Source organism: Vitis vinifera, chromosome 12, assembly GCF_030704535.1.
Source record: "Vitis vinifera cultivar Pinot Noir 40024 chromosome 12, ASM3070453v1".
Taxonomy (NCBI): Eukaryota; Viridiplantae; Streptophyta; class Magnoliopsida; order Vitales; family Vitaceae; genus Vitis; species Vitis vinifera.
The window spans coordinates 650,871-665,256 of NC_081816.1; the positions used below are offsets into that span (position 1 = coordinate 650,871).

A 14,386-nucleotide genomic window follows, 5' to 3' on the forward strand; every position below is an offset into this window, starting at 1 on the left:
AGCACCAGTCTATTTACTCAGACAGCAGGCGTGCGAGGGAAATTTGTCCTTGTTTAGCTTATTGCCCGACTTCTTCTCTAGATGTTTGCAATACCGTTCAGTTCAGTAGGGAATTTGAAGTAAACCCCCAACCATTCCTTTCACAGTTGTCCCTGTGGGACTCCCAAGTTCTTATTAAGATAATGCTACAAGACCTTTTTGGTGTTTTTATGCAGATAATTTTTGGGTAAAAAATTAAGAGCAAGCTTCCAAGCAGATTTCAAAATGGAAGAATTCGGACTGTCGATCAAAATGCGGGCATGCCGCCCATAACCTGCCGATCATTATTACCAGAATACCAACATCAAACCCCTATGGCTTATCATGCATTATTTTTGGATCGCCTGGGTGCGTGATTTTTGGGCTCTTAACTCAGAAAATAGAGTGCCGCCGATCACTACCACACGATTATCACCAACTATTGTCCAGGTTCTTTCGAGTCTCAAGAACAAAGAAGAAATTGACACAGCAGGCTTCTTTGAGTAACCAAACATTTTAAATTAAGTTGCTGAAAATTTTGGTTAACTTATTAGTAAGTCAAGTATTCAAGTCTCTCTCGGGAGCAGGGTTAAGCAGTCCAAGTTTATTGAAGGATAAGATCCCTGAAAAGGGCTTCTTTAAGTTACAGGTTTCCTGTTAGCATCTGAACCCCATGCAATTTACTATGGGACTTCCAGAATAGAAACCCCATCAAATTGCATTTCAGATTTGAAGAGCATCTGCAATGGATCCTGCAAGACTCAAAATCTCAAAAGGAGCTCTATTTCCTATTGCTTTCACAGTGAGAGGGCAAGAATCCGTGGTCCAAAAGTAGGTAAATGCCTTCTCCGAACCTTTTGAAAGTTGAGCATCAAAGCCAAATAGAAATTAAGAACAAGTTAGTAATGTATCCGTAAAAGGAAGATAGATAAGGCAATGCGGATAATTACCATCGTTTTTGTGAATGAATCGCTCCCAGGATCGCTTAGGAAACACAGAATGAGTGACATAAGCACTCACCTTGGAAGCACCATGAGCTGCCAAAACTTTCTGGTAGACCCAAACAAGGAAAGAGAGGGGAAAAGACAATTTTAAGTTCCATAAGCAGTATAAATATTTTAAGTTCAATACTGATGCATGATACAAGCTACTTGTTGTTCTTACATGCCCAATCATGTACGTCCATCCTATCAAACTATATGACAGTTCCACATGAGGTAAGAAAAGGGGAAAAAAAGTCTTAATCTTCTCTAATCAAATGTGCATTATAAGGGCCAAAAATTCATAGGGCAATCTCCATTTTACAACGTTTTTGAGTTACTGATGAGCACATTATCTAATGGTTATTAATGGGTGAAACCATGCCATTTGAAGATACAAATCCATCCTCTATGATGGAGTCATCACAGATAAAATTAGGATAAACTATCACTGGAAATGACAACCAGAACATGGAAATGATGTCATTGCTCAAAATTCTCAAAATATCCATCTGATACCTCATATAAGATGACATGGAAAAGAAAATGGGTTTGCTCCTCAACATGCAAAGTACTGCAAAATGACTTCATTTCCAAGGGAAAAAGGATTTTCCCTGTTGACATAGCCAAGTCAATACTAGGAGACGGACAATACTAAGCTGTTTATTTTGCAAAAAAAAAAAAAAAAAAAAAAATCAAATGAGAGGAAACAAAATAATTTGTAACTAGTCACCATATTATATAGTCTCTCACCAAACCAAATGTTCATAACTTCCAATACAATCCCTCTTTGGCCTTCTATATGCATCTTCTAACGGTTTATATATATATATATATATATATATATATATATATATTTTTCTAATTTTTAATTGAATTACATTTTTTTTTGTTCCTCCATGACTACCCATCTACTAGACCTTCCCACTCACCAAGAAAATATTATTTTGAAATTCATGGTGTTGTTTTCCCATTTTTCTAGTAGGAAATAAACATTCATTAATTAAGGTAATTAGGATGAGCTCTCTTTGAATCAAACCAAAAAAAATGTATATATAAAGGCTCAAACATTTTATAGAAGGATCAGAAAAAAAACATGGGTCTGGATCTCCTGTGGAAATAATCTTTTTTTTATAGGCAAATAAGTAGGATATATTAAAAGCACTTGCCAAAAGGCACAACAAAGTACACACGGAGTATACAATTAGACCTGATCGGCAAGCAGGAGAAAAGAGAAGAAAAACCCACCACCCTAACAACAAACAGCCACAAAGGAAACTGAGACACAAGAGAAAAAAGAAACCCCTACTGCAACCCCAAAAAAGAGACTCCTACTGGGCACTAAAGTTTCCTGAGCCCAAGACCAACCCCTTTCCTAAATTCTGGCATCCATCCCCTTTCCCCTTATGGATGGAGAGCAATCGTAGTTGACTTAACTCTCTAGCTTTCAGAGTTCCCTCCTACTAGGCACTAAAAGAAACCCCAAGACATGAGAAAAAAGAAACCCCTACTACAACCCCAAAAAAGAGACTCCTACTGGGCACTAAAGCTTCCTGAGCCAAGATCAACCCCTTCCCTAAATTCTGGCACCCCTCCCCTTTCCCCTTATGGATGGAGAGCAATCGTAGTTGACTGAACTCTCTAGCTTTCGGAGTTCCCTCTCAGAACGGAAAGAAGGCAAAAAATTCTTTTTCTCCCTGACCCCTTTACCCCCCTCCCTTTTCTCGAATCCAGTTTCTTAAGATCCAAAACCAAAACCAAATAGTGGTATTTGCTAGCAACAACCCAAAAAGATTCCATAAACAATATAGAGGAAGAATAAAGGAAATATTTTATCTAGGTAATCATATTTGTTTTGGTAGAAATGCTCTTCAAGCACTTGAACCTGGATCACATCTAGACAAATAGAAGCAGAACGCTGTGAACATGATAGAAAGCCTAAGACATGATATAAATAAATAAAAACCATCAACCAAAGAAATCACTCCAGAGGAAGGAAATCCCAATGGACCTGTCAAGCATAGAGGCTCCTCAGTTAGCAAGCTATCCATTACCTAATCTGTAGACTTGAATGTCCAGGAGTAACAGCCACAGAGTGGATTGAGAAATCAGTAAATCTTATGGGCAATCTCCATATCCTATCTCCCTATCATATTTTGTTGCTTAGCCCTATGACTATCTTAATCCAATACCAGGAAGTCAGTCTGTTCCATGAATTCAATCAAGCAAGCTAGAGAGCCAGGTGAGCTAGGTGATTGTGATGATCAAGCTGACTGCAGAGAAGGTTTCATCCAAGAGGATTGGATGTAGAAATTAAATGGTAAAGGCCTTATTTAAAAAACAACCTCAATGAGAGACCTCCAACCAAATAAAGGAGTGCTTTTGTAGTGACTGTAAGCCCGTAGCCATATTAAACCTTTGCTCTAACATTGCAAATCCAACAGATTGTACCTTTAAATTGCACATGATTCAGAATGTTGAGTAATCAAGAAGCAGTATGCTCATTAAAAACTGATATAAGGATATCGGAATAGTGAATTGCAAGACGAGAAAGGGCATAACTAGAAACAGATGAGCAATTGAAATATTGGTACAGTTTAAATTAAAGGAACCATAAGAAGGGCAGAACCAAAGAAATGCGGATTTAATTAGTTTTTTTTATAGATAAACTTAAAAATGCGGGTTTAATAAGTGAGAAAACCAAATGATCTAAATAATGGGTTAAGCTTTGTTCATGAGTGGGCCAAGTTAATTGATGCGCAAGCTAACACTGTCAAGTGGACTTGTTGTCAAAAGAGAAACTGACAAGAAAAAGAATAAGAACCTACCTAGTTAGTAGCACTATTGTTTCATCATCACCTTAAGCATTTCTTTCCTGTTTTCTTATAAACAAGCAATAGATCAAAGTTCATCTTGAAAAAACATAACTAAATAACTGAAGATTCATTCATGCACAATAGATTAGTTTAACTTTTGAATAATTTATTTTTGCATCATGAAAACAATTATCCCACAGCTTAAACAGTGACGATGGAGCAATTCAGGATTCAGGAATTAATATTTCATATGCTATGAAAAAAAAAAAAATCCAAAAGAGAATTGAGAAGGAAAAAACGATCAAGAGAAATTTCAGCCACATATTTTCATTGAAAAAATATTTGGGTTGTAAATGCAATGTGAATGAGTCAGGACTTCAAACAAAAATTGGAGGATTTTGCTCTATGCAACTAAGTGATTGCAATCTGATCACAAACAAATATGCATTCTCCAAGTTCTGAAGCACATACTTGAAAAACCTATGAAGAGTAGGGGTACGTAATTACTAGATAACAATTACCTGACACTCGATAAGGGTGCCTCCTGATTGCACCAAATCATCAACAATAACTACATGACAGCCAGCAGGATTGCCCTCCTTAAGTCGAACTATCCTCTTATCGCCTTCACGGACCTTAGCGCACACCACCTATCATTTGATGTCAACATCCAAAATGATTCAAAAGATTAATGACAAAAAGAAATTTGTGAATGTAGTTGAGCATAAATTCAACTAACCATCGGGAAATGATCCAACTGCTTGTGGAATCGCTTCCAAGCTCCATCATCTGGAAATGCAACAACTACCTGGAAGATAAAAATCATCAAACTGAAGCTCATAGAAAAATAATTAAGAGGATTTTGGGAAGAAGCCCACAGCATTATTGCTTTTCCTTATTACTCGAAGCCCACAGCATTATTGCTTTTCCTTATTACTCATTAAATAATGGTTGGAATTCTTTCTTGGTTAATACCTTGCAAGTATTTGGGCCATGGATGCAAGACTTGACCATTTTTCTTTCTATTGGTGTTTTTCTTTTTCTTATTTATCACGGTGAAATTACATGAGTATACTTACATTGTCAGTATCAGGAAGCTGGTGAAGACGTTGCTTCAACAGAGGAATCCCAGTTTCAAATAGAGGCAAAACATGGTCACTAAAATAAAATCTTTCCTGCAAGAAGTTAAGAAGAGATAAAGATCCAGTTGTCCCACATGATAGAAATAGAGAATAAAAGTCCAACTTTCTATGGATGCTCCACAGCTGCATGTCATTAAGACAGATGTCATGCTTATATACAGGACAAATGAACAGAATCTTCGTAAGTATAGTGGAATACTTTGCATAATAAAAATCCATTATGAACAAAATGGAAACAAACTAAACCTGTTTGGGAGAGCTTCTCAAATGCTAAAAGCAGCATTTGAAGGTCTGAATGCAATTTGGATAGAACTCTCAATCATGGTCCCCACCTATCAATGTGATTTGCTATGTTTTGAAAAAGCATGGAGCCCATGCTTTTTCTAAAACATGATAAGATAAGCAGATTTTTATTTCATTAAAATTTTAAAGAAATATTATAATTATTCTTATTTATAATAAAACTTTTTAAATTACAATTCCCAAGCATAAAATTCAATCAAACCACAATAGTAACTACTTCTACTTCTGCTGTTAGACATAGGAGTTAAATGCTATCATGAACTGGGTTTATGGTTAGTGGCTCAATCAAACAAAAAATTGAATATTTCTAAGCTTAAATAAAGAGAATCTAGATGATAATGCAGGTAGATTGTTTATCATCCAAAACACAAACAAGACAATATTTGTGGATTAGGGAAGGAACAATACACCCAACTACAGTTGGAAAACAAATATTAAGGATGAGGTAGGCATAGGATGCACCACTCCTACTCTTCATTCATGAATTAATAAATTGGGAGAAATGCTTCACTAGTAATTGCTTACAAGAAGTTGGAATTGGAGTAAATAATGCATTCCATTTACTCATTTCAATATATTTAAAAAATTCTTAAGATGGTGCTCTCTTAAAATAGAGCTTGGATCATAACAAGAAAAAGTTTACCTAAGGCTGAAAGTTGAAACAAGATCATTTATTTCATCATGTTTTTGACTCCTTTGTATATTTAATAAATTTTTTAGTTAGACGGCTTATATGCACACATAAATATATCATAAACAGAGAAACGCACATGTAGGCATGCTTAAACATTGTTATACAAGCAAAGTTTGCTAATTTCAGGCATACACACACATATAGGTGCTTTGAATCATAAAGTATTTCTGTAATTGTCAGTCTCATGCTCTCCCTATCTCACTTCTTCACACGCCACTCCAGGCTTAGGTTACCTATAATAGTGAGCTCACAACCAAGGCTTTGGTCAAATATATGATATACGCCATGGATTCAAATCCTAACAGCTTCAGTTTTTAGGAATGCTGATAACTTAACATGGTATCAGGTCTGTCTCTTCTTAAATGGAGGTCTTGATTTCGGGTCCTCCCACATCTATATCTACAATCAGAAATTATTATTACAACCCATTGGAAATGAATATCCTTGAAAATTCTTAACTAAATGAAAAGACATCCTCATACTTAATTTCGAAATTTATCCCAATTTAGATAGTCTTTTAAACCTTTTGAAATACCAAGTAAATAAATTCAAATTGGGAAAAAAAGGAAAAACAAAATTTTTTTCAGTTATACTACATGGCAAGGAATTTTCCTAACCCTTTAAAATCCCCTAGTTCATGAACCAAAAGAAGGGTATAGAACGAAGGAATGGGTATGTAAATATGGCAGAATCAAAGTGATTACAACAATGGCACATAAATTGAGCAATCTAAAAAAGTTGCATTATTAAAGAAGCAAACAATTAAAAAGAAGCATCAATGATCATTTTCAGTGCAAGAAAAAACAACCTGCAAAGCATGTATATCATAGATGACTAGACTGGTTGGACCTCCCCTTGATATCGGAATATTTGACAATATCCTTGCCATGGTGAATGCAGTAGCTACATCCCCTTCCTCTTCCATTCGCTCAAAGGAGCCAGTTGGGAAGAAGGGTAAAACCAATGTGAACGAAGCAACAAACAGTCTTGGAAGGGCAAATATGACAGAAAGCTGTTCAAAGATGACTGCTGGAGAGCTGAAGGATGCCAAAAAGGCAACATGTTGGCCCCGGATATATTGTGCATTGTTTATGAATAGATTGGGGAATCCATCATCAAAACTCCTGACATATGCATAAAATTTTATCATTATCGCTTTTCAGATAAAAAAAAGTCATCACTTAGACTAAATGACAACATTCTTGCTAAAAAACAGATTAAACCCAACTGTGACTTAACTCTAGATATATTTTTGTGACACATAAAAACAAAAATTCATAAAATGAATTTTTCCAAGAGAAAATATGTATCATATCATCTACGCTTACTCCATTATTTTGGGTAATCCAAACCATGAAAGAAAACAGAAATTAGTGCTCTCCTTGTCGGCCTTAAAATGGAAAAAAATTTGTAATGAAGGTGATAGATTACTTATATCACAAGATAGAAAGGTGATCATTGGAAATGGGGATACTTGCTTAAAGAGCAACTTTCTGGATTTTTAATTAATTAATCAAATAATTATATATATATATATATATATATATATATATATCTGGTGTGTGTGTGTGTGTATGTGTTTGGCTTGGACACCTTGGGCTACTGCTTGCAGAGAGGGGTGCTCTGTCTTTCGTAAATTTTGAGGTGAGTACATGCCAAGTTAGTTTGGTGGTTTTCTTTGGCTTTATTCCTCATTGGACTCTCATGCTTCATTTACAATTTAGCTGGTCATTTGTATAATATGCCTCTAATTTCTGTTTCAATGAGGTCAAGAAATTTTTTTTTCAACATGTTTAGTAATACAATTCTTGGTAACATGAACTGCTTTGTCAAACTGTGACAGTGACAAAGATCATATAAGATGGCACAAAAATGTATGTTCTTTTTATTTTTATTAATATACAGATAATCAGAGAACCACTTGGTAAAAGGCAGCATACCCATTTCAAATTCATGAGAGAAAAACAATAGTAAATGCACAAATAACCAAAAAGAAAAAAAGGGGAAAAAAAGGTCTAGAGAACTAAATGGTGAAAAGCAACATGCTCACTTCAAATATCAAGAGAGAAATATAAATATAACTTAAAGCATTTATGAAATAGTCCAGCGAAGCAAATAGTGAAAAGCAACATACCCACTTCACATTCAACAGATAAGAAATATAAAATGCAACAATAAGAAAACAAACTAATCCCAGGAAAAACTACATGCAGAAAAGGAAAAACACCTGCTACATAATCATTAGAAAAAAGAAAAGCAAAATAAAATGCATAAAATTTCAAAACAAGCCAAGCCCAGGGAGAACTAAATGGAAAAACAAGGGAAAATACACACTCCAAATTCATGAGAAAAAAGCAACATATAGTGCAGAAAATAACAAAATTTGAACTACACAACAGTGAAAAAGCAGGGATATCCACTTCAAATTAATGAAAGAAAGGGAATATAAAGTGCAGAAATAACAGAAAGAACAAAGTGAAGATTAATGAGTTAATAGTGTTGAAAAATCAAAGATAATAAAAAAGAATTGGGAGTAGATATGGACAGAGAAGGAGAGAAAGGACCTCCAGTTAATGGATTGAAGCTGAATAAGGGGGGATTGTTCAGCCACTTTGCGAGCAAGGTCCTCCGACTCCATGCAATAGAATAAGAGTATTTGCTTCTCGTTTGGCTTCTCCATCACTCTCAGAACCCCTTCTTCCATTCCTCAAACTAACCTAAATAACATTCTCAAATGGGTCCCATGGAAATCTTATATTATAAATCGCAAACCAACCTATTTTAATTAAAATAGATTATCATCCAATGATGTGTTATGATTTTGAAATTTTACCCTATCCCCGTATATAAATACATATTATCTATATCTATATCTATAGTATGTACTATAGTATATACAAAAGTACGAGGAGTTTGTAGACTTTTTTCTTTCCAAGGCACCCCTATTATAACATGTATTTCCCTTCAGATTCCCCATATTTATTAATGGGTTATTTGATTAAAAGGAAGAAATAACTCCAATTAGTTATTTAACTATAACAATCATAATAAATTCACCCATAAGATCACAAAAAATTCAATCCAAATCGTTTTTTGATACCATCATCCAAGATATTGTTCTCTGATTGTTAATTTTATAAAAATTCTAGCTTGAGCCATGGTCCAAAATGAAATCCTAGGATTCAAAACATTAAACAATAGCAATAACAAGTTAAAGGCATTCAAAGACAACCCCTAACACTGTTTGGTTTCCAAGAGAATAGAGCAAAAAAAAAATTAAAACAACATTTCCCTGTATCTAAATGAAATAGTTTTTATACAAGAAAACATTCCCTAATAACAAAGACCGTAATCAAACAAAATTTTCAGTCTGAGCTGTAATCGAATCTGGAAATGGTTCCACGGCAGTAAAGAGAAACCCTAGAATTCAAAACATCCAGCAATAGCATTTCCAAATTATAAAGCACTCGAAGTAAAGAAAAATAAAGGAAAACCACATTTTGATCACTATATTATCCCTCTCACTTTCGTTGCTGCCAACATTCCAAAGAAAAAAAAGACCCAAATCAACTAACCCAGACTCGAGTCTTACTGATGAAAAAATTCACGATTTCAAAACATCATTTTTCTCATTATTTTTCTCAGCATCCAAACGTTTGTATCTAAGCTAGAAGTCGATTCTGAAAAGGAAAATGAGATTGCAAGAGTACCTTGAACTCGGGGAACGACGTAAACGCAGCGCTTGGAGAAGGAATGATCGAAGGCTTCTGGGTAAAAGCAGAGACCGAATACTTTCGTCCTCGACAGAAAAGCAGCGTTTTGTTCAAAGGTAAAGTGGGGATACATGAAATCAGTGGGCTAATAATGGGCTGGACAGGCCCAGTTTTTGAATGATAGGGCATTTGGGCTGTAACTGGTCCGATACGCAATTTTTGTCATAGAATTAGATCAAGCGGTTTATAAGATGGTTTGATCTATACGAAACCTTTTTAAGATTTTCAATGTTCAATTTATTAAAGTTTAAGTTCTTTTCAGCTTTTCAAAATTTGATAAATAATTTTAATTTTTTAATTTATATAGTTTATATTCATTAATATATTAATTTTATAATTAATTATCCATCAAGATAATTTAAATTGATATTATATTAATATCATCTTAAAATAATAATGTAACAATAGAGGTGCAACTTGGATGATGGATTGAATAAACCCAACCCCACGTTTGGTCAAACTTAATTTTTTCAACTTGAACTAAAATTGAGTTGACCTCAAACCAAGGTTTGAATAATTGAAGCCTGACCTAAACATTATTTAATATTTTGATAATATTTATAATTTATATCATCATATATAATAATATTTATTTTAATTATTTTTTTTAGATTGCTAAGAAATTTTTTCAAATTATAATTATATCATATACTTTTTTTTTTTTTTTTTTTACAAAGACATAAAATTTATTTGATATTTTTTTGTTATTGTTTTACAATTTTGTCTTATTTTTTATTTGAATTTTGATATAAATATATAGAAAAATAAAACCTGACCAACCTCACCTTAATCTCAGACTAAGAAAAATGAAATTGGATTGAATATTTTGAGTTAGAAGTTGAGTCAAATTCAACTTGAATTGGTTATTTGTTAATTAAAGTATTAACCACAATACCAATTGTTTAGCAGCCAAAGCAAGCAGTAAGTTGAGAGGTGTAGATATTTAGATCCTATTTGGTAAACTTTTTCTATCAAAGAAATCCTTACAACAACTTTTATTCTTTGTTATATCAATAAATATTAATAGTATATAACACATAAATTTACTTAGTTTATTTAATTGTAAATGATATAATATGAATATCCATAATACACAAATATGAATTTGTTATTAATTTATTGGTACTAAAAGAAAACTTTTATTTCAAATTCTTTCTTTATAAAATATTAAAAAATTGTAGTAACATAAATTTAGTATTAATTTATTTATTATCAACAATACATGAATATAAATTTTTTATTAATTAATTAACTTTTTTTTTAATATGTGAAACAGGTAAACAAATGAAAGTCATTAATTTTAAACAGAACTTGTATTTTTAGATTCTTTAAAAAATGTATGAATATAAATTTTAAAAATACGAGATAATACTTATTATGTGATCTAACAAGGAAGTGTTATCACCTATCAAGATTACCTCTCAAATCCTTGAGTTACAAATCCCACTTATCAGGTGATCAATTGACATATTTGAACTCTAAGGAACATACGTTAAATTCCACTAAAAGAATTACTGTGACCACAAAATTTTATGATTGCATGTCCTTTGGATCACCCAAGAGGATACACTGTCTCAATCCCATGAGATATCATGGTGCCTATATTGAGAATACCTATTGCCATTAGCCTCCATCAATAGTAACCCAACTCATAGGGATATATGACCACTTTAAGGTTTCACCCATATGTTAAAACCTTTTGTTGATTTTGGCACAAACTCAATATCCTCTCAAAATTGAGAATCCATATAGTATAGTAGCTTGGTGAATCATGACAATTGATAGCATTGCGTCATGATTCAATATAGGTCCTATCCAATGTGCATCATATATACTAGTGCACTCACCAAGGGAAACCCATCCCAATCGCCTAAACAAGCTATCCCTTCAATTAGGAGGTGGTACAATACAGTTTCTACTGGATTGCCCAAATCTATGAACCAACTGTGAACAACTCATCTACTTACAAGGAACTCATGATTTGTATCTTCTGTGCAACTCGTAATGCACCAAAGTCATGTACAATATAGTAAACATGGGTTGCTCAAATAAATGTTAATACACCAAAAGGATAGTAAGGTGATAGTTAAGTCTAACTTTGTTACATCATGTTTTGCTTTTAGGGGCTCAATCCTAACATGGGTCACTATTGATGGAAGCTGATGATAATAAGTATTCTCAATAGAGGCACCATGATATTTTCTAGAGTTTGAGTTACCTAAGAAAGTGTGTTTTGGAAATGTATGGTCATAGTAGTTCTTTGATTGAAACTTGACATATTCTCTTTATGAGCTAAAGTAAAGTTGATCACACAATAAGAGGATTTGAAACTAATGACGATAAAGGTAATATTGAGATGTTGATAGCATTCACCTTATTAGATTGAGGACACCCGTTCATGAGGAAGCTACATACAGTGGATAGTAGGTTATAGATTGAACACTTATGTCTCGTTGTAAGATACATAAAGCATTGGAAACTCATAGTGGGATGTTGAGTCAGCTTTAGAATTAGATAATGAGAGAGTCAGTATTTTCCTATGGGTCTCTATTATCTTCGCTTAAACTCATATTCCTTGATAAGGGTTATATGAGTTCTTAGTTCACTTGTATACAAAGGGCATTTTGGTAAATATGTAAGATTACATAAGAACTTGCAAACGATCTTTTTGGATTGATCTAATTGGTTAATTGGTGCTGAATTGGATTAATTAATCAATTATAACTCTTTTTAGACTAGAGTAAGTGATCCAAGCCCAAGGTGCACTCTAGTCACTAAAGCCCATGGGAAACCTATAAATACCACTTTTAAGGGGTTAGAGCTTTACTCTTGCTTCTTGTTCATTAGCGCGAGAGAACCACAACCTTGACCCTATGTGAGATTTCGACCATTTGAGTAATTGGAATAAAAAAGGAGCTATTGGGCAAAATATTGCTTTGTTTATAAGATTCCCTATGGATTTAACATATTTTTCATTGATAGGAATTGATATGAGAACATCCAAATATGAGGTAAAACATTGAACTTTAGATTTTAGGAAAAGTTTTGATATCTATGCTTCCATTGCTAGGATCTAAAAGCCCTAGGAAAGTTGCATGTACCTTAACTGGTCTTGGGTATAGGGAACAAAGTAATCTGGGTTATCCCTATAGTACCATCCAGTTAAAGATTCATGACAAATCGATTAAAATTCGACAAATGTTCTGTATGTTTATAGTATGAAGAAGCATCCCATCTCATTAGAATATTAGAATCCATAAGGTTCACTATTACTATGAAAAATAAGATTTTGAAAGTTATGTTAGATAAAATTATGGTAATGAACGGAACAAGGAAGAATAATTCATACTACTTTCAAAGCAGTATGATTGTTGGATCAACAATTACAACTACTAATGATGATAAAGAGCTAGAAACTACAAGGCTATGACATATGCATTTAGGACATGCAGTTGAAAATACTTTACAAAATTTAGTGAAAAAAAGTAAATTGAAGGGTGTGAAAACTTGCAAACTAGGATTTTGTGAGCATTGTTTTTTTCGAATACAAATAAGAGTTAAATTTGGTATTGCAACCCATCTTACTAAAAGTATCTTACATTATATTTGGGCTAACTAAAATAGCTTCCTTGGGAGGTATTCACTATTTTGTTACTTTCATTGATGACTTCTCTAAGGGTTTGGGTGTATGTCATGAAAAATAAGGATGAAATCTTGAGAATGTTTTTGAAATGGAAAAAAATGATCAAAACTCATAAGAAGATCAAATATTGAGATCAGATAATGATGGTGAATACAAATGATCCATTTTCCTATGTCCCAATGAGGGTATTATTCGACACTTCATAGTTAGAAATACCACCCACACCCACCCACCCACCCACCCATACTCAAAAGTTGGATTGAGCAATTTTTTTTTTTTAAATTAAGATAGTTGTTTACGCATGTATCGATCATGTCCTATCCAGTACAACTAAGGGTAAAACTTCTATTAAGGTATAGTAGAAAAAACCTATAAATGATTATGATTCCTTACACATTTTTGGTTCCACTGCTTCCTTTCATGTGGAAGAATCTAAATTATATTTGAGAGACAAGATCAGAACAATATTCATGGCGCTTAGTATAAACGTGAAAAGATATTGCCTTTGGTGTTTAGATTAGGCATGAAAAAAATATTGACTTGGGTTCAAATTTGAAAAAAGTAATTTTTTGCAAGAATGTGACTTTTGATGAATCTGCCAAGCTAAAGGAAGAATACCATGACTACTTCAGAATAGGTAGAGCTTGAGATAATAACAATTGATCCAAAACAAATGTCAATAAGACAGATAATGACCTACAGATGATAGATGAAGAAGATGTTTGAATTAAGGTACTTCAACAATAGTAAAATTTAGTTGCAGTTAGTAGACTAAAAATGAAGCTTCAAATGCCTACTTAATTTGTTGACATAATGGTATGAATTTGAGCAACTTTAGATGCATGGCGTTTGGAGGAGCTTGGAGGAGATGATGGTTACTTGTTGATTTTTTCTTTTTGGAATTGTAGAAGTTGGTAGTGGCAACAATTCCACAAGGTGGAGTTTTGTTGGTTTTTACTCATTTAGGAGTTTGTTATATTTTATAATCCTTGTCTAACATGGATAATGATTTGATTT

The 14,386-nt window shown here is 33.4% G+C and overlaps 1 protein-coding gene across 2 annotated transcripts; it reads right to left on the minus strand.

Annotated features, from left to right (window-relative positions):
• Positions 1 to 516: 516 nt before the first annotated feature.
• On the minus strand, positions 517 to 9,829 carry LOC100250562 (ribose-phosphate pyrophosphokinase 4). 2 transcript variants are annotated; one of them, XM_002279739.5, is made up of 8 exons: positions 9,664 to 9,829; positions 8,518 to 8,665; positions 6,762 to 7,077; positions 4,894 to 4,989; positions 4,554 to 4,622; positions 4,336 to 4,464; positions 969 to 1,068; positions 517 to 872 (listed from the first exon to the last, which is right to left on the minus strand). In XM_002279739.5, exons 2-8 carry the CDS (start codon positions 8,655 to 8,657, stop codon positions 742 to 744), a joined length of 981 nt encoding a protein of 326 aa, XP_002279775.2. In that variant the 5' UTR covers positions 8,658 to 8,665; positions 9,664 to 9,829; the 3' UTR covers positions 517 to 741. The 2 variants fall into 2 exon arrangements, with proteins under 2 accessions (XP_002279775.2, XP_010656932.1); XM_010658630.3 differs by having other exon boundaries at positions 8,518 to 8,670; positions 9,664 to 9,811.
• Between the last annotated feature and the right edge of the window lie 4,557 nt (positions 9,830 to 14,386).

Excerpts from the sequence above, each read along its gene's own strand:
- LOC100250562 (XM_002279739.5), bottom strand. The coding sequence starts at position 8,657 with ATGGAAGAAGGGGTTCTGAGAGTGATGGAGAAGCCAAACGAGAAGCAA. Across the intron at positions 4,623-4,893 it reads AGCTTCCTGATACTGACAAT|GTAGTTGTTGCATTTCCAGA; the intron begins GTAAGTATACTC and ends TTTATCTTCCAG. Across the intron at positions 1,069-4,335 it reads GCACCCTTATCGAGTGTCAG|AAAGTTTTGGCAGCTCATGG; the intron begins GTAATTGTTATC and ends TGGGTCTACCAG.